General features: G+C 55.0%; 1 protein-coding gene across 1 annotated transcript in view; it reads right to left on the bottom strand.

Moving 5' to 3' along the window:
- LOC141954987 (hydrocephalus-inducing protein homolog) overlaps nt 1-17,190 on the bottom strand; it is a 96,353-nt gene that overhangs the window by 11,469 nt on the left and 67,694 nt on the right. Inside the window, 15 exon segments of the mRNA XM_074895065.1 lie at nt 320-511; nt 624-751; nt 1,577-1,713; nt 2,725-2,858; nt 3,526-3,656; nt 4,165-4,342; nt 6,026-6,163; nt 7,021-7,230; nt 7,917-7,965; nt 8,205-8,233; nt 9,922-10,114; nt 11,555-11,868; nt 12,713-12,856; nt 14,589-14,732; nt 16,597-16,852. Coding sequence (XP_074751166.1) covers nt 320-511; nt 624-751; nt 1,577-1,713; nt 2,725-2,858; nt 3,526-3,656; nt 4,165-4,342; nt 6,026-6,163; nt 7,021-7,230; nt 7,917-7,965; nt 8,205-8,233; nt 9,922-10,114; nt 11,555-11,868; nt 12,713-12,856; nt 14,589-14,732; nt 16,597-16,852 — 2,377 coding nt within the window.

The raw sequence follows: 17,190 nt of genomic DNA, 5'->3' as shown, positions 1-17,190 counted from the left end.
GACACCGTCACGGTGCTGAGGGCACCCACAGCCAAACCAGCCGAGGCCACCCCTGGCCTGAACTGGAGGGAAAACACGTCGGCAGGGCAGGCAGATGGGGAGGCACCGTCCTCAGAAGAGGAGGAACAGGGGAAGGTGGCAGAGAAGTGAAGCACCAGCTAATGCCCAGGTCCAGGTGAGCCAGCCTTGCTCTGTACCTCCAAAGCTTCCTCAGACGAGCCGCAGCCCAAGTGCTCACGCAGCCACAGGGCAGAAAGGGCAAGAGAGGCAAAGACAACCCAACCGAGAAGGTACGTGTTACACATGGTCTGTGCTTTACCTTCTTAACAGGCTCATTTATAGTGATGAGCCAGTTACAGGGGACCTGGACCTGATTGTGGAGCTGGATGGTTTCCTCCTGGCACTGCCCACACTGCAGAGTGGAGAACTCCAGCCTGTCCCTGGAGACGCAGACGGCTGGCATGGCCACGCTGGCACGGAGGCGGACGTGGAACGTGGGGCCTCCTGCTACCTAGGGAAGGACAGAGCATCCAGCTGAGAGCCCCGGTGACATCTGCTGCTGTCCCCGACCTGCCCCGAGAGGTGCACGGGCACAGCGGGGCGAGGAAGCACGCCGCAGGTACCTTGATGGGCAGGAGCACGTCCACCTCTCCCAGCGGCAGGTTGGCACTCTGTGGGTCAAAGCACACTTCAAATGTCTTGCTCTCGCAGCAGGGCAGGTGCTTCACGCGGTCCAGCTCCACACTGAAACCTTGAACAGACGAAAATAAAGCAGCTGAGATACACAATCGACATGAACGTGTCACAAGCACGTTAAGGCCGTATGTCCTGGCTGGCAGCTCTGTGAAGTTCCCCTTTGTACCTGTGGAGAAGACTGCCACTCCTTCTCCCTTGTCACCGCACAAGGAGAAAGGGTTTTCACAGCCAGAATCCAAGACCCACATGGTAAAAAGGAAACATCTCAGTTGAGGAGCTCCAGCCATTCCTTCACTAGGGATCCCAGGGAAGGATGCACAGACCTCTCCAAAGGAGAATTTCCAACTAAGATTCCCCCATGCCATGGTGCTCTCTGAAAAACGATTTAGAGGAGGCACCTGATCACCCTTCAGACACGGCCAGGCACCGTCACGGCCTGTTTCGGAAGCCTGTTTTGATACAACAGAGGACCTCACAGGCTGTCTCCTCACTAAAGGCTGAACAGAAGTGCTATGGCATGATGAACTTTAAACAAAGCACTTCCAAACCACAAAGGGTCCATCTGTTTGCAACACAAGCTCACGGAGTGCCCATCAGACGATGCTCATGGTAGCCAAGAGCAGAAGATGCTGAGAGGTGACCAAGGTGATCAGCCCACCCAGCCCCTGCAGGGAAGCGTTAGGGCAGGCCCAGGCGGGCCGGGTCTCTGAGTGCTGCTGGCCTGGAGAACTCAGGCTCTAAAGCACCAGGCAGCAGGTCCCAAGGAGGAAAAAGTTATACATACAAGCACTCATAAAACCTCCCCATGTCCAGTGGCTTAAGCTAAACTGTCAGAGACAGCTCCTTCGAGCCCACGTGAAGGCTCTCCAGCACTGGTTACCTGTGTCACGCAGGACCTGTCTGTCAGCGCAGAAGGACACAGGGAACTGCCCGGTGTTGGTGATCCTCACGACGTGCGTGGGGGTGTTACCGAGAATCACGTACCCAAAGTCCAGGAGGTACTCGGGCAGCTCAGCTCTGAAAGGAGGAGTAAGGACAATCCTTAAACCACAGCCTGGCTGCATTTCCAAGAGCATGAAAGATGCAAATAAAATATTTCTGGATTCACTGTTGTAAAAACTCAACTCAAGACCATGAAATCCAAGGCCTGACCACCTGGTAATAAGACTTTGGTAAGTCACGAGGAGCATAGGACCTAGGTTTTATCAGCTACCAGTGGGGCCTTAAAATAAAATTAGTTTAAAATGAGTATCATTTATCACAGCTCCTCTGCTACGGGAAGCCACTGTAGGTAAGTCCAGTGGACCTCCACCGGTCTCAGTGAAACTGCTATGCCCCATGTGCAGCCCCAGCCTGAAAGTGCTTCAGGACCTTGTCATGGGATTCGCCTGCACAGGAAATCTTCACTGCTCTGCAACCACATCTGTCCCCAAAGCAGCACGGACAAATGCGGTAATCAACACCTGCAAGATTCACGGGAGGGGCCTTTCCCAGAGCAATCTCACTCGGGAAAGCACATACGTGATCTGTTTTGCAGAGCATCTTCCCGAACTGGAGCCTACCGTGCCCGTGCCTCCTCATGGAGGAGCAGAGGGAAGATACCGAGGTAAGCCCTGCAGTCCCACCAGCATGCGAGCCACCGGATTTGTCAAGGGTGTGTCAGCCTCTGCGGTTCCCTACTCTTTTTGCTCAGTGTGGTCTGTTAGCCGGAACAAAGATTTGAGTTGCCTCTTTCAGATCTGGTCAGCAGGGACGGTGCTGGTGCTCTCTGGAAGGGCCTGATGCTCTGCACTGGCCCCCTCAGCCCTAAGAGCAGGACCCAGCGCCTGTGGGGAGCTGAGCACCTCCAAAGCTCAGGGTGGCTCTGTGGCAGTGAGGACACTCAGCTGCTCACAGGGAGCACGGCAAAGCTACCAGGATCAGACCCTTTCTGGAGTCCCCACTACCCCCAGCTCTCAGGAGCAGGGGTGCACTGCTGGGTGCTACCCTCGGGGCACCTGGAGACAGGGTACGGGAGCCCCTACTAACTTGAGAAGCCTCTGACGAGCGCGCTGGTCAAAGGCAGTGGCCTCTGGGGGACCAGAGGTGAGAGCTTTCTGCTGCTCCAGGGCGTGTTCTTCCATCAGCAGCTGCTCCATCTGCATCTGCAGCCCAGGGTCCAGCTGAGGGAAGGAAAGGCAGCGGCTGGTTAGCAACGGTCCTTCCCAAGGCTCCCCCCTGCTCGTGTTGGAGGGGTGATGGGGTCCTTCTGTCTCGCTGCTCAGTGTCTGTGACACCTCCTGCTCTCTCAGGCAGGGCCTCATCTCAAGGGCAACGAACTCCAGCAACTTCGCCTGCCCAGTCACTGGTACAAAAGCTGATCTGGCCAGACAGACAGACAAGCCAGGAACCTTCCAGAGCTTCAAGTCTTTGCCTGCCCCCAGCCAGTGCCAAAGCAGCTCGGACAAGAGCTCTCTTGTAAAGGGAGTCATGATAAGGCTGCTGTCTCTGAGAGATCAGCACTGGCAGCACAGTCCCAGAGCACAGTCAGGCTGCTGCTATTAAGCTCTGTAAACCTGGCAGGGCTTGGGTTGTGAGCAGCAAATCCCCCAGTGATGACCTACATCCCATCACGAAGTGCCATAAATTTCATCACTTGAGCAGGGTCTTCAGGATCTCTCCCTGGGGCAGCCCCGGGGGCACTGCTGAGCTGTGCAGGATCATGGGCAGGTGTGGGCAGGGAGGTCCCAAGTGCCAGCAGGGCCCCGGGAAGCCTGCTGCGGGCTGCCAGGGACCCAGTGACACCGGGGGAGGGTGGCACGCGTCAAATGGGGCAGCAGCCATTCTCACCACGGCGTCCAAGGGATCTGGGGGTGGCTCCGCAGCCACAGCCGCCCCCAGAACTGCTGCTTCCTCTCTCTGGCCATCTTCCTCCATCTTTTCTATCACCTCCTTGAGGACCTTCTCATATTTTTCATTTCCTGAAGGAAGAAAACATCCACAAATAGAAGCGGGGCACAGAGCCATTCCCCTCAAAGCTGGGAAGCCCCACTCCCCTGACTCTGGCCTCTCCCAGAAACACCCTCCCCAAGCAATGTATGGAAAGTAGATGCTTCTCCTCTATCAACCCTGATGTTCATTCCCACCCATCTTCCTCCCCACATGGGAGCATCTCATCCCCTGCAATGTGCTGCAAATCCAACCCTGACAAAATCCCTGCCAGCCTGTGCTCAGCTTTCCAGAGCATTTCTGTCTAGCCATCACCTTCCCAGGACTCCGACCCGCTGGCAAGCTCTGCAGGATGGTTCCTGGGGCAAAGCCCACACGGGCTCATCTGCCAGAGCTTCAGGAAGCAACCGGGGTGTTGAGTGTTGGTCTGACAGCCCTGAAACCTCCAGGCTTGGTGGAGGCAGTTTGAGCTGCCCTACGGGCATCTGACATGGGGGAGAAACAGGGGCCCCTCCTGGGGAGCAGACAGGCCGTGCTCACCTTTGATGTTCCTGGGCAGGTCCAAGTAGATCCTGGGAAAGCTCCCCTCTCCCTTCAGGGAGATTTCTTCGGGCTCCAGGTGACCCACTTGGATCTGGAAAGTCCTGCGGAAGGCTCCAGGCACTCCTGGCAGGTAGTAGACTTTCAGGACTTGCTCCTTGCCAGGTCCAACGTAACCCTGCAGGGTGTGGGAGAAGAGGGAGGGAATGCACCAGAGAGGGTTTGGTGGAGGGACGGCTCAGACGACAGACATGCCGAGAAGAGAAGGCAGGTTCTCGTACATAACAAAGTATCAGACAGCATCGCCTTCTCGCTTTCACAGAATCACAGAAGCTGAGGTCTCCTACACCAGGTCCTTCGGAGGGCCCGTAGGGATGCATTCCCCCAGGACAGACCCACAGACCACCCCCTGCTCAGCATGAGCACAGCTCTGCCCCTAATGGTGTTTACCCTCTGCTAGCAAGAGCCAGACTGAAGAAATAAAAGCTCTTTTAGCAGCCCCTATACAAAATAAGGGAAGTGCCCACACTCTCAGCATGGCCAGCAGCTCCTGCCACAGCACACCAGCGGTTCCCAGGCTGGTGTTGAAGGGCCTGACCCCTTACAATGATCCCAACCAAACACCTCCTGCCTGTGCGGTTACACCGGGGTGCGTGAGCCTATTCGGACTCATGGTGACCTGCAAACATGCATCTCCGGAAAGGCAGGAGCAGAGACTAGGATGACATCTAGGCAAGGTGTTGCCAGGCAGGGCACCTCCTCTCCGGGCTTCCAGAAAGGCTGCCCCAGCCCCAGGCTAGGCTCACGCCAGCCAGGCTGAGAGCAAATGCAAGCGGACAGCAACACAGCCCTGGGTGACGGGACACAGCCGCAGCTTCCCTCGGCTCGCCCTCTGCACGCTGGGCTGGACCCTCGGCTCCCCGCTCCCCTTCACGCTGCAGGGAGAAGCTGCTGAGCGGGACAGATCCTGCCACTTGGTGCCCTGAGCCCCTGGTGCAGCGCAGAACACAGCTGCAGCGAAAGCCAGCCCTGCCAAGCTGCCAGCGCCGGCGGGGCTGTTACAGCGACCGACTGCGCGGGGCCAAGCAGAGCTGGGTCTTGGGAAGCTGGCAGGAAGAGGGCGTCAGTGTGCCACCCCTTGTAGGAGACAGGCATGAGGAAATGTGAACGCCGTTTGGCTCCCTCTTCCCACTGCAAAAAGGGACTAGACAGGAATGCTGCTCCAGCCCAAAGACAGCCACGCAGGACTGAGAAGTTCGGACGGTGGGATGCTGCAAACTCCTCTCCTCGCTGTTCCAGCCCTGCTCCTGCCTGGCCCCCTCACTGCCCCACAGAGCTCCTGCAGAGCAGCAAAGCTGGGGGAGTGGGGGACCGGCACAGGGGCTGCTACAGTTCTGCCAAAGCAGCTTCATGCCCAAGTGAGAGAGGATTTAAGTCCCGCTCAGTGCTGGCAGGGGCCTGGCAGGGTGTGCTACAGGCAGGGACAAGGGCTAAGCCCTGTCCGATCACACAGCCTGGGCACGGTGACCCCCAGGAGAGCCGGCACAGCGCGGCCCCGGTGCCCGCACAGCCGGAGCGCTCAGCAGTTGGGGTCCCCAGAGCCACCGAAGCGCTGGTGCCTCCGGCCAGTGGCTGCTGTGTGACGGCAGGGTCACCCGCCGGCAAAGGCCGTGAAGGGGGGCCGTTAGGACCGTGCTTGCTGGACCACCCCTGCCCCCCAGCAGCAGCTGCTTACAGCCCTGTCTCTCCCGTCTGCTTTTGTGGGTTGCTTTCTTTTTTTTAATTTTGTGTTTTTCCCCCACAACCCCCTCCTGGGCAGCCTGACCCACAGCCAGGGTCCAGGCGCCACCTCCGTACTCACCGTGCTGGGCAGGACCAGGGGCACGCCGGGCAGGGGGCTCTCTGCGGTCCCCACGCCGGGACTTAGCACCACGTAGTTGAAGCCCATCTTCCCTCTGTTCTGCAGGGTGACCTCTGCTTCGGTGACTTTGTTAAACAGCTGGAGAGAGGACAGAGGAGTGGCAAGATGAAGGCACAGGCCTGATACTGGGAACCTCCTTCTGCATTCACTGGGGTGTGAGCAAATGAACTCAACGCAGGAGAAAAGCAGAGGCAGAGGAGATACGGGTACTTGAGTCTCCCTGGTTAACCTGGGTAAGCCACCGCCACAGGGCACCCCTTAGCCCTACGCAGGAACAGACACTGATGGTGGCACGCAGAGGGGCAATGCCAACCACAGAGATCAGTCATAAGGAAAGCAAAGAGGAGACAAGCTCTCTGCACCTCATGGTGTGTCATCTCACACCCAGCTGGGACAAAGGAGGTGCCATCAAGACACTGCAGAAGAAAAAGCACCTGCAGTGACAGCAAAATGGGAGACAGGGCCAACAGCTGGAAATATCTGTGGGGTTTTTGACCGAAAAGAAGTGGGGATTATTCTAGGACATTCTCTCCAGCTACAGTGACTGGGAAGCCCAAGTTAACTTCCTCCCTGGTTTATTTTGCTGATTAATCAAGAACATTAAAAGAGAGCACCTCCTGGGACCTCAGGCTTTAGGAGCGGATCAGCAGATGGACGTCTTGGGGCACGTCCCTCTGGAGATCACCACTGGGACCCTGCCTGCCCCAGGAGGCGGCGTTAGTTACCTTGAGGAGGAGGAATTACCAGATGGAGGGGGGCGGACATGGTTATTAAAAACCAGCTTGGATGCAGAACATATCACTCCAAGGTTGTACTTCCAAGCCATAGAGCCAACAAAGTAGTTGGGAAGGGGAGAGAGCCCCAGCCCTAGGTGGCAGCAACACGCCGGTGATGGTTTCACGGCAAGGACCTCTGCCAAGAGAAGCGTGCGGTACCTGCAGCCCGCAGTCGATCTCCGTGACGTCTAGGAGGTAGTTGATGAGCGAAGCCTCCCCGCTCAGCGCGATCTCATAGGTCGGGCCTCCCTCCACCCTGCACAGCGCCGTGACGTGGGCGACGATATTTGTGTGGCCAAAGAAGGTGAACATGACCCGCTGGCTCTTGCCTGGCTGCAGCACACCGCAAAGCGGCAGGACATCGAAAACCTGGAGGTAGGCGAGGAGAGATCAAGATGTCAAGCATGGAAATTGATGCAGAAGAGCAGCCACGGCTTGGAGCAAAGTACAGACGTGGCTGGAGGGGGCTCTTCCTCAAACACAGGCAAAATCATCCTAATCTCATCCTGTACCCATTCCACTTACCAGTGGAGGGGCCACGGGGAAAACCTTCTCCCATGCTCCCTCATTAATTAATACACTACATATTAAAAGTAATTTGGGATGTCGCCTGGCAGCAAGAAATTCTCTCCACTGCAGAACTTGCCTTTAAAAGCACCTTTTACTGCCCTAAGCAAAACACCGTATTCAGAGGTGAAAGCTCTCAGAGCTGGGGGGAGGACTCCAGCCCAGCTCATCTGATGTTTTTCACTCTCTCCGATTCGCATGCTGCGCGCTCTCAAGATGCTACAGCAAAAGCTACCACAGAAATTTCCTGTTGACCACTTGATTGGCAACAAGATGAAGAATGCCCTCCATAGCTGCTGCACAGGTCAGCCCTACGACACGTCCTGCGTGGCCTCTCCAGTGACCGGTTGCTTCAGCAGCGCTGTGCGATGGGCTTGGAGGGACGCGAGGCCACTCTGCGAGCAGCATCGAGGGCCACCAGTGGGGAGGGGGGGCTACAGAACTGCTTGCCACACCGGAAACGTGGCACAAGATGGATTCCCACTTACCTCCTCCATTCCCAAGCTGACGGGCCCTGCCTCCACAGACTGCATCAGTCTGTTGATCCCCACCAGGCCCTGTGTCTCCACAGCCCCTTCCAGCTCCTCAGCAGGGGATGGCAGCACCTGCAAAACAAGCACCATGGGCTGCAGCGAGCACCTGGCTGGTCTGGGCGAGAGCACTCTGCTGCAGGCTCCGCCACCTCACCCAGCCAGGAGCAGCTGAGATGGGACCTGGGTGCAAATCAAGTACGGGTATGTCCGTGCCATCCGTTGAGTGGGTCCAAGCCCACCCACAGGTGAGACACGGGCTCCGCCTGCGCTTCCTACGCGCAAGCGTGCATGGGGAAGCTGAGTGCACCCAGCCCTCAGTCCTGGCAGAGACCTCAAGGGCATTTTGCACCCTTGTGCCAGACCAGCTTCGCTCACTCCTGCCCAGGGAACGTGCCCACAACCCCATGCCTCGACAGGTTAGGTTCTTCAGGACAAAAGCAGGAGCACAGCTGCAAGCGAGAAGTATCAAACCAGGAAAATAAGGGCTTGGCACAAGTATCCCATTTCAGAGAGTGCTTAGGTTTCATCTCGCGCACCCATCAGTGCTGGAGAGCTGAGGATCTCCACCAGGTCACTCTCTTGAATGACACCTTCCTGAAGAAGGCGGCAGAGATGTTCTTCTGTCTCCCAGCAGCTGAGAGCTGGTGTTTGACCTCAGCGGTGCCATCTTTCAAAAGGAACCTCATCCCCTATTTAATTAGCGAGGGCTTTGTGAGTGCTTTGGAAGTGTGGCAATACCTGCTTCTTCAGTAACGTGAAGAAGGGCTTTGTGCTGGGGCCTTGGCATCAGCAGAATCTGCAAGAATTTTTATGGGACATCTTTACACCTAATCAGAGGCTACATCTCCCCGGTAGATGAAGCTCAGAATCAGAAGATTCAATGCTCTTTCTCTCATCTCCACATTTTCAAGCCTAGCAAAGCTTTGCCAAGTGCCTATTCCAAAGATTCTAACCCGCACCTTTCCTAGGCCTATGGTCTCCCGCCTCCCCAGGGAGGTTATGTGGGTATTGCCTTGACACAGTCACACAAGCAGAAGGGGAAGCTGCAATCCAGGCGTATCCTTTGAAGCCTTTTGGATCCTACTTAGCCACATCTACTGGATTTTCTCTGGTTTGTTTCTGCATACATGGCAACAAAGCAGGAAATAAAGAAGATTCCACGCTTCTATCCAAAAACATTCAGCCACGCCATTCTTTACGTCTACGGGGTATCATTTCTCCTGATCCAGAAAAAATGTGCCCTTATAATGTTAAAATGACCGAAGTTTGGATGTGAGCAGGTGCAACCCCTCTCCTTGACCTTAATGTCAACGCCAGTGCTTTCAGAACTTCCCATGCTTTCTTGCATCCTCTTTTATTGCCCCAGGAGCAGCCTCTGTCCCACACGATGCAGAACAAGGCGCCAGTTCCCACTAGCACGGACATCAAGCTCCAAAGCACCGAGGTTCACCAGGAAGGTCAGCAGACCAAAGGCCATTTTTCATGCCAGGAGGAAGAGACAATGACCTTGAAAAGTCTCATTTTATCAAAGATGGCTCTGTGGCCATCCCTGCGATACTGCAGGTCTCGGGTGAAGGCAGAGACATAAAAACATGCAGCTCCAGCTGGGGGTGAGAAGGTGGTACCTGGAGATCACAGTACTTGGCACAGCTTGATACAGGAAGGAAACTGGAAGCCTTCACATCATGATGCAGATAAAAGGCTCATTTTACAGTGTAAAAACGAGCTAAAAACCCCCAAACTCAGCATAGGTCTGTAGGATCTCAGTGGGCTTCTCCAAGCAAAACTACCCGATTTCTCCCTCCCCAGAAGCCCCATGTCCAGCCGCTGGCCCTGCTGCCCAGCCCACCCTCAGGGCACATGACAGCAGGGCAGCAAAAAGGGGGACTGGCACAAGTACGGCTTTTCAGTGGCAAGATGGGGGAGGCAACGCAAGCGGTAGGTGTACAAGAAAATCTACCTTTGCTTCCAGGGAGTCATCTGCACCTGCTGGCTCTTGGGCAGGATCCCCTGCGGCTCCCAGGGCTTCAGCTGGCTCCTCCACACCTCCATCCCTGCAGCTGCTCCCTGCAGACACCGAGCGCTCTGACCAGGCTCCCTCCTTTTTTGGTGGTTGGGGTTTGGTGAAAAATTTCGGTACCGGAGGGCTGAACCTGGAAAATAACATGACTTTGATTGTGGACCTGCAGTGGGAGGGAGGGAAGCCTGCACGAGCAGCTCCTCGGCAGGATGCGGCCCCCGGCTGGGCACTGCGGGTGTGAATTCAGTAACGGGTCTGAGCCAGCAGCTCCCAAACCAGGATGGAGCAGGTCAGCATACGGGGCTGCCTAGGGATGACGCTGCTGTAGCGGCGGCACAGGCAGCTGGCAACTGGTTGCAAGGAGAAATGGAAGAGGACACGGGTGAAAACCTTGTAGGGAGGTAAAAATCACAGCAGGAAAGGAAGAGACACACAGACTGTGCAAAAAGGTGAGCCTGAGACACAAAGGGGCAGATCCGGAGAGCAACAAGCCAGTGCAGAGCCGCCAGTGCCCTCCTGAAAGCACCCACAGCTGCAGACTGGGCCTCCCCCACCCAGAGGGCCAAGGCGAGAACTTCTGCAGCTCCACCAGGTGCTAACCCGGAATATTTCCCCTGACACCACCCGCAGCTGCAGGTCAGCACAAGCAAGCAGCAACGCCCGAGGCTTTCTCCAAGCACGTAAGGCAGGAGCAGGGATAGAGCCCGGAGCCTGCTGCGCCCTAACCCCGACAGAGCCCAGCGCCGTGCGGGGCACCCACGGAGCCCGGCACGGGACACCCCACACACGCGGGGCAGCGTGGAAAGACCCGCTGAGAAACTCCGGCAGAGACACGGCTGAACAGCCCGTTGATCCCTGAGGAGCGCCGAAGCAGCAGCGATCGGTGCTCCGGGGAAGGGAGCTTGTAAACCACAGCCCAGCGCGGGCTGGCCCTGCTTCCCAGGACGTTCAGACAAGTGCTCCCACCAACGCCTACAGCTGCACCCACAGCTGCAGCAGAACCTGCCCTTTCCCTGTAAGACACTAAATGGCTGTTTGGGGAATGTGATGTGCAGTTCAACAGATGAAAACTCACTGCACCAGTGTGGTGTTCGCCTCAGGCCACAAAGGTCTGAGAAAGCAGCTTTCCAACCCCAGCCTTCCTTCCCAGGGGAACCAGTATGGGGGCTACAGTAAAGCAGCAGCAAGAGACTGTGTAGGTTCTTAGTGTAAAATGACAACACATAGGGTTGGCAGGGAAGAAAAATCATATATCTGCTTGTCCCAGTGCCTAGGTATGGGTTTGTAGCTCCAGAAATAAAGCAGGACTCTAGGTTATGGACAATGCAGGAAGTGTTGGTAGCATCTCACAGCCCCAGCTTGGCTGGAGAACGTTGTTTCCTTCCCAGCGTCAAACTGGTGATCACTTATTCCCTGAGCACCTAAACCCGACCACGGCTGGGAGGTGTTACTCCCCCAGGGAAAGTTGAAAGCAATTTGTCAGATCACAGGCAAACAGCCTTGGTCTTTGCAAAGCACAAACAGGACACGAGGAAGGAGAAGAGCTTCAAGGAGAGAGCAAAGGGGCACATACCTCATCTGGCTCACGCAGCTGTCCATCAGGAAGGACCAGTGGTACTGGACAAGAAGCGGGCTGCAGTTGGTCAGCTCGATGTAACGCACATCTTTGGTGTCATTCAAGATGCAGCCGAAGTCCAGGGCCGTGGGCTGGATACGGAGATTTGGGAAGTAGACTTCTCCCCGAATGGTGACCTGCTCCTCATGAGGATGCTCCAGAAACTGTATCTTTAGAACCTTCTCCACTACCCGGCTACACAAATCCTCTTTATAAGCAGGGTTAAATCTGATGGAGAGAAGAAGTTCCTCCCCTATCTCCAGCTTCATGGGCTGCAAGGAAATGGAGAGTATTAATCACCAGTGTGATGAAGTCCCAAGGTCTGGCAGCACGAAACGTGGAAATGTTCAACGTCTGACCCCAGCATAGGCTTCTCAGTTCATCCTGTGTTTTCTTCACAGTGTGTGCCTGACTGCAAGCCCCACCACGCTCTGTCTGAGACTATCTCAGGCTCATCTCACTGTGCTCTGCATCAATACACGAGGAAAATAAATATTCTGCTGCTGAATTCGGGACCCCCAGGAGCGATGTGCTAAATACACAACTAAATCAGCATTTGGCACACCAGGGCCTTTTGCCCCAGCTCTAGAGGAACTGCTTTGCCCTCCCAGCACAAGCAGCATGGCACTGCAGCCTCGCCCTTGCAGGGGCTAGTCACTGGCACAGCACAGAAGTGGTGGCCGTGCCTACAACGTTTAGCAGAGCCCATGTCCAGCCCCTTCCTCCAACAACAGGGCAGAGGCCAGGCAGCGGCTGGAGGAGCCTCCTCAGCCTTCCTGGAGGCAGGGCTGCCCCTGAGGAAAGCCAGCTGCTCTGGAGGGTGTCTGAGAATGGCTGCTGGAGAGCTCAGTGACTTCCAAGAGACACCGTTATACACGGCTTGCCCAGGCCTAGCTGCCTGCTCCCCTCTCCTCACGTCTTAGAGCCAGGATGTATCTCCCCAGTTCAGATGATATTTCGTTTCCTTCAGCAGCTTGCTTCAAATCTGACTTAGTTCAGGCCAGTCTACTGCTGAGTCTAAAGAATAAACTTCTCTGCTAGAGGACCTCCCAACAGAAACGTACCACCACACCCCCCTCTTCAAACCCCACAGCGGGAGGGCCCACGGCTGCTCACCTGAGCGTCTGCAGAGAGGGGCTGCCGCTCCGCGTCACAGATTAAGAAGGGCTGCTCTAAGGCCAGGACGACGCTGAGTGGCAGGGCCGAGGCGTTTCTTAAAGACAGAGGCTGGTGCTGCAGAGTTAGGACATCACCAGGTTGCTACAGAAACAGGACACAAGGGGAAAAAACAACATGAAGTAGCCACGGAAGTCCTTCCCTTTCTGATGCATTTCAAGTTTTTCAACCCCAGAAGTGCATACACCTCTATTTACTATTTTTGTTAGTTTCTATCCTTCTAGGTGGTTTTTCTCTAAGTATATCAGATCCTTCCATGTTTAGAAACCACAGCATCCCCCGGGGACAGGGAAACACTCTGGCACACAGAGGAGGGAATAGGACCCTGAGAGGAGGCAGCTGCATGAACAAGACCAATAGCAGAAAGTGAACCCAGAGCACTTGTCTCCATTTTCTATCCTCTCGAGAAGAATGGCACAAGATGATTTTCACTCACATAGTCATTTCTTACAACCTTGTCAGCTCTAGTAGCCTCATAAGAGCAGTGATGCTGGTCAGAGGAGAAAAGCGAGCAGGATTTGGCCCATAGCAGAGAGCCTGCAGCAGCCTAAGGTTGGCTTTGAGCATCTACAGGCACATACAGCCAGGAGAAACCTCAACAGTCGGGCTGCAACGGGTGTCCTGCTGCCCCTGCTCCAGTGACAAGCTGTCTGTAGCCTCAAAGCTCGGCTCTGCCTAAGCTATTTCTTCCTGTTTATGCATTGCTCTGGGCTTCCTGCATGGTTTATATAAACTAGACAGTGTTTGGGCAACTTGTTCTGGATGTATTGATATCAAACAGCTGCAGTGTCATAACACTCAATAAATCCGAGCACATGGCATCAAGCAGACCACAGGCAGACATCAGGGATAGCTGAAAAGCTTCTAATTAAACCTGAACTGCCTGCTCACAGGATTTTGTGCTTCTCTGGAAGCCTGGGAACCAGAGGAGAGGCCTGAAAACACAGAAACTAAATAATGAAGTATCTTCTCTTTTTCAGACACCTCAAGGGAGAGGGAAGGTGATGCAGGAGTCAGGATCCAGAGGCTAAGGGGCACCTGCTTTGCGCTGGCGTTATCATCACTGCAGCTGAAGGATGTCTGCGGGTCCTTTGAAGAAGGTGAAGCTTGGGGAATTGCAAAGGGCTACCATCCATGCCAAGAGCAGAGAAGGCAAACAGACAAAATGACAGGTTTTTCTCATCAGCCTGAAGAGCTGACAGGAATCTCAGTTCTTCTCAGCTTCCTTACAGGATCGGTGTTCAGACATCACCGTGCCTCGGAGGATCCCCAGAAGCCTCCCTTCACCCCGAGTACAGGAACTGGTGTCTCTCTAGAAGTAGCCATGATCCCCCTCGGCAGAGCAGCTGTTCTCTCTGTTTTACTTGGGTGAAGTTAAAAACCAGTCCCATCTCTGAAAACACCCTCGCTTACTTTACGAAGCCCCTCAGGAAGGGTGAGGAGGGGGTTTAGCATCGCTCAGCTGCAGCACTCTGCTCGCCCACCTCAGCCCCAGCACACGAGGTGGCTGTGCAAAGCCCACGCTGTTCTCGTGGGTCCCACACATCTCGCCCTGTGCCCTTGGCTCAGCAGCTCAACTCTGTCTCCACATCAAAAAGGCAGAATACAGCTGGTGGGACTGCTCCCGATCCCAGAGGGGCGAAATATTGATCTCAGTGTTAATGGCAAAATCTTGGTCCCGCTCAGCTCAATAGTCAAAGCCCCAGGGACTTGGAGAAGCCATTTAACTTCCTCCTTCGAACACAAGCACACGCCCCACCAGGCTTTCAGTCACCAGCCATGCTCTTCAGTGCCAGGATGAAATCCAGAGACTTACCTTCTCCACCCGGAAAGTGATTTCCCTGGAGGACATTTTCAGGACGGGAGCGATGAACTCGCAGGTGACATCCACTTCCATTATCGGAGCCTTCTCTGCCTTGCTCCCCACGACGGCGTGGCACAGCAGCCGCTCCTTCACCACCTGCACGGAGGAGTCACCCGTCACCCAGCGGGGCCCAGCAGGGCGTCCCCAAAACGCACTGTATTTGCTGCCCACCCAACCACAGACCCTGTTACCGCCATCAAGTTACAGCCACTGGGCTCCTCAACAGCCCCCTTTTCTTTTTATGCTGCATCCCATTTATTCTGCTCTCAAACGTCCGTAATGCCACACCCCACTATCCACAAAAAGCCCTCGTGAGTCATGTGCTGCCTACAATTGTAACAGTCCCTGCCCCAAATTATTACTGGTTTGATTTGTCCCACTGCCAGGCATAATACTTACAGAAAGCTGTAGGGACTTATTAAAAAAAAAATTTTTTAAATGAAACTATATTAAGGGAAACAGGTGACAGAAGGGCCAATGCTAGCAAACCCTCCCTTGGAAGCTTAGAGGACAGGATCCATGGGAAAAACCCAAACAGCCAGACTGCCTTCAGGTAAAGAGGGGGCCACCCATTCCTAGCAGGTACTGTGCCCTCCTAGAGCTGGTTTTAAAAGAAACCTCCCCAGGAAAGAGAGGTCTTGCAGTTTACATGAAAACCCTCTGCTTAAGCTGGATGCTCTTAAGACTTTTTCCTGATTTCTCATGGTTTCAGTTCCCCAAAATCCTCCCTTCATTTCTCACTCTTCCCTCTGCTACAACACCACAACTCCTCCTCAGAGCCTACAGACTCAAAACCATCTGTGCTGCATGTGCGATGCAGGGAGTTGGGCTTCTGACCGACATCAAGAGTATTAAGTTCTCAAGACCCGAGGAAGGTGGAAAGCCCACTCCCAGGGTCTTGGCTTTGACTGCAGGAGCCAGGTAGCCACAGCTCAGCTCACAGATCCTCTTTCAGCTTTCCCGGCAGGACAGCCTCTCCAGCACCCTGATCACTTTATTTCCTTTCTTTTCCCTGCTTCAACAAAACCTTTGGGCTCCGAACTGCACAGGGACAGTCCCATCGCAGTCAACTAGGTGAGTAATCAAGTATTCCTCAAGCTACCTACCAAGGCAGCCCTTTAAAACACCTTTCAAAACACAAGTATCAGCAGGAGCTTGATGCAGATTTATTCCACATTTGCCTAAACATCTGTGCCCAGCAGTCTTGGAGAGAGGGAATGCACACCAGGGTTAGCTGGAAGTTTCTCTGCAGAGTAGGATTTCCCCTGGAAATAAGAGTCCAGGGAGGAGAACACCCCGTGACCCTGCTGAAATCTCCCCCTGAGCTGCCATCCAAGGGTGCTGCGAGACCTGGCTGCCCTTGGGACCCTGGGACTGGCTGAGAGACTGAGGTGAGCCGTTATGGAAATACTGACAAAGTCAAGCTGTCAATTGTAACGATCCCTGCAAACAGTTTCCCACGTGGATGAACATCACCCGATCGCTACAGCTGACACACTGTGTTCATTTTTCTGCTCCAGGACTCAGTGCTAGACGAGCCCTCTGCCCATGCTTGTCTACGGGGGAAAAATGATGCTACTCCCAGACACTCCCTCCCTTCACAGGTGTTTTGTTTTACTCACTGCTTCCCCCAAATACATTACTTTGCACTTTGTTATTTACTTTCTGCCTGTGCTCCTAGTCTAAGCGTAACTTATTTTCTCTGCCCTTCCTTTCTGCCTCAGCACATGACACCTTGTAACCTGCCATTTGCCCCCGAAGGAGCAATATCTCCTTCAGTCCGTGTTTTGGTATCAGCAGGTTGGGTTTACAGTAGCCATGGAAACATGAAAAAGCCTTAGGAACTGACAGTGGCCAGCAAGGAAAGCTGGTGCTGCCATGGTAGCTCGTGCTGTTAGAACAGTTTCTTGAAAGCACTTGCTCCTGATGGGGAAGGCTCAGCCCTCGGGGGGGACCTCACCTGAGGAGTGCTGGAGAAGCATTCCAGCACCATCTCCGTAGTCTTGCCCGGCATCAGCTCCACCCTCAGTGGCTGAACCTTAAACCCAGGGCAGGCAGGTCTGGGGCTCTGGGAGGAACCTTGGCCCTCGGTGGTGCTGACAGCAGGGACACGATGACGCCGGCGAAACGAGCCAGAACCTGCTGTTGACCAGTAGAGCCAACGGGTGCGCCGTCCTTTGTTTGTTACCTTGAAGCGGTAACAGCAGGGATCCAGGCTGGAAGGGAAAAGAGATGGAAAAAGTCATGGGAGCTGCTATCTCCCAGTGGTCACCCGGCTTCAGCACCCTGATGGCGTTACCCGACTGCACACGCAGCAATAAAAGCACCTCCAAAAAGGCTGACCTAGCTCAAAGCTTCAGCAAAAGCCAGACCTTGGTTGCCCCTAAGTTTATCAGCATCCAGCAGCTGCTCTGTTTGCGTACAGCAAGGAAGAGCTGCATGAAGATCATCATCTCAGCTGCTGCAGACAGAGCATCACCAGCCTAGAGACCCTCCGGTGACCTGGGCACCCCCTGCCTCGCTGGCGGGGCCCCTGCCCTGGCACCCCCAGCCC

This window comes from Athene noctua, unplaced genomic scaffold (genome assembly GCF_965140245.1).
Source record: "Athene noctua unplaced genomic scaffold, bAthNoc1.hap1.1 HAP1_HAP1_scaffold_50, whole genome shotgun sequence".
Lineage (NCBI taxonomy): Eukaryota > Metazoa > Chordata > Aves > Strigiformes > Strigidae > Athene > Athene noctua.
Note: the sequence above shows the minus strand (reverse complement) of the source record. Positions and strands in the feature narration are given on the sequence as shown.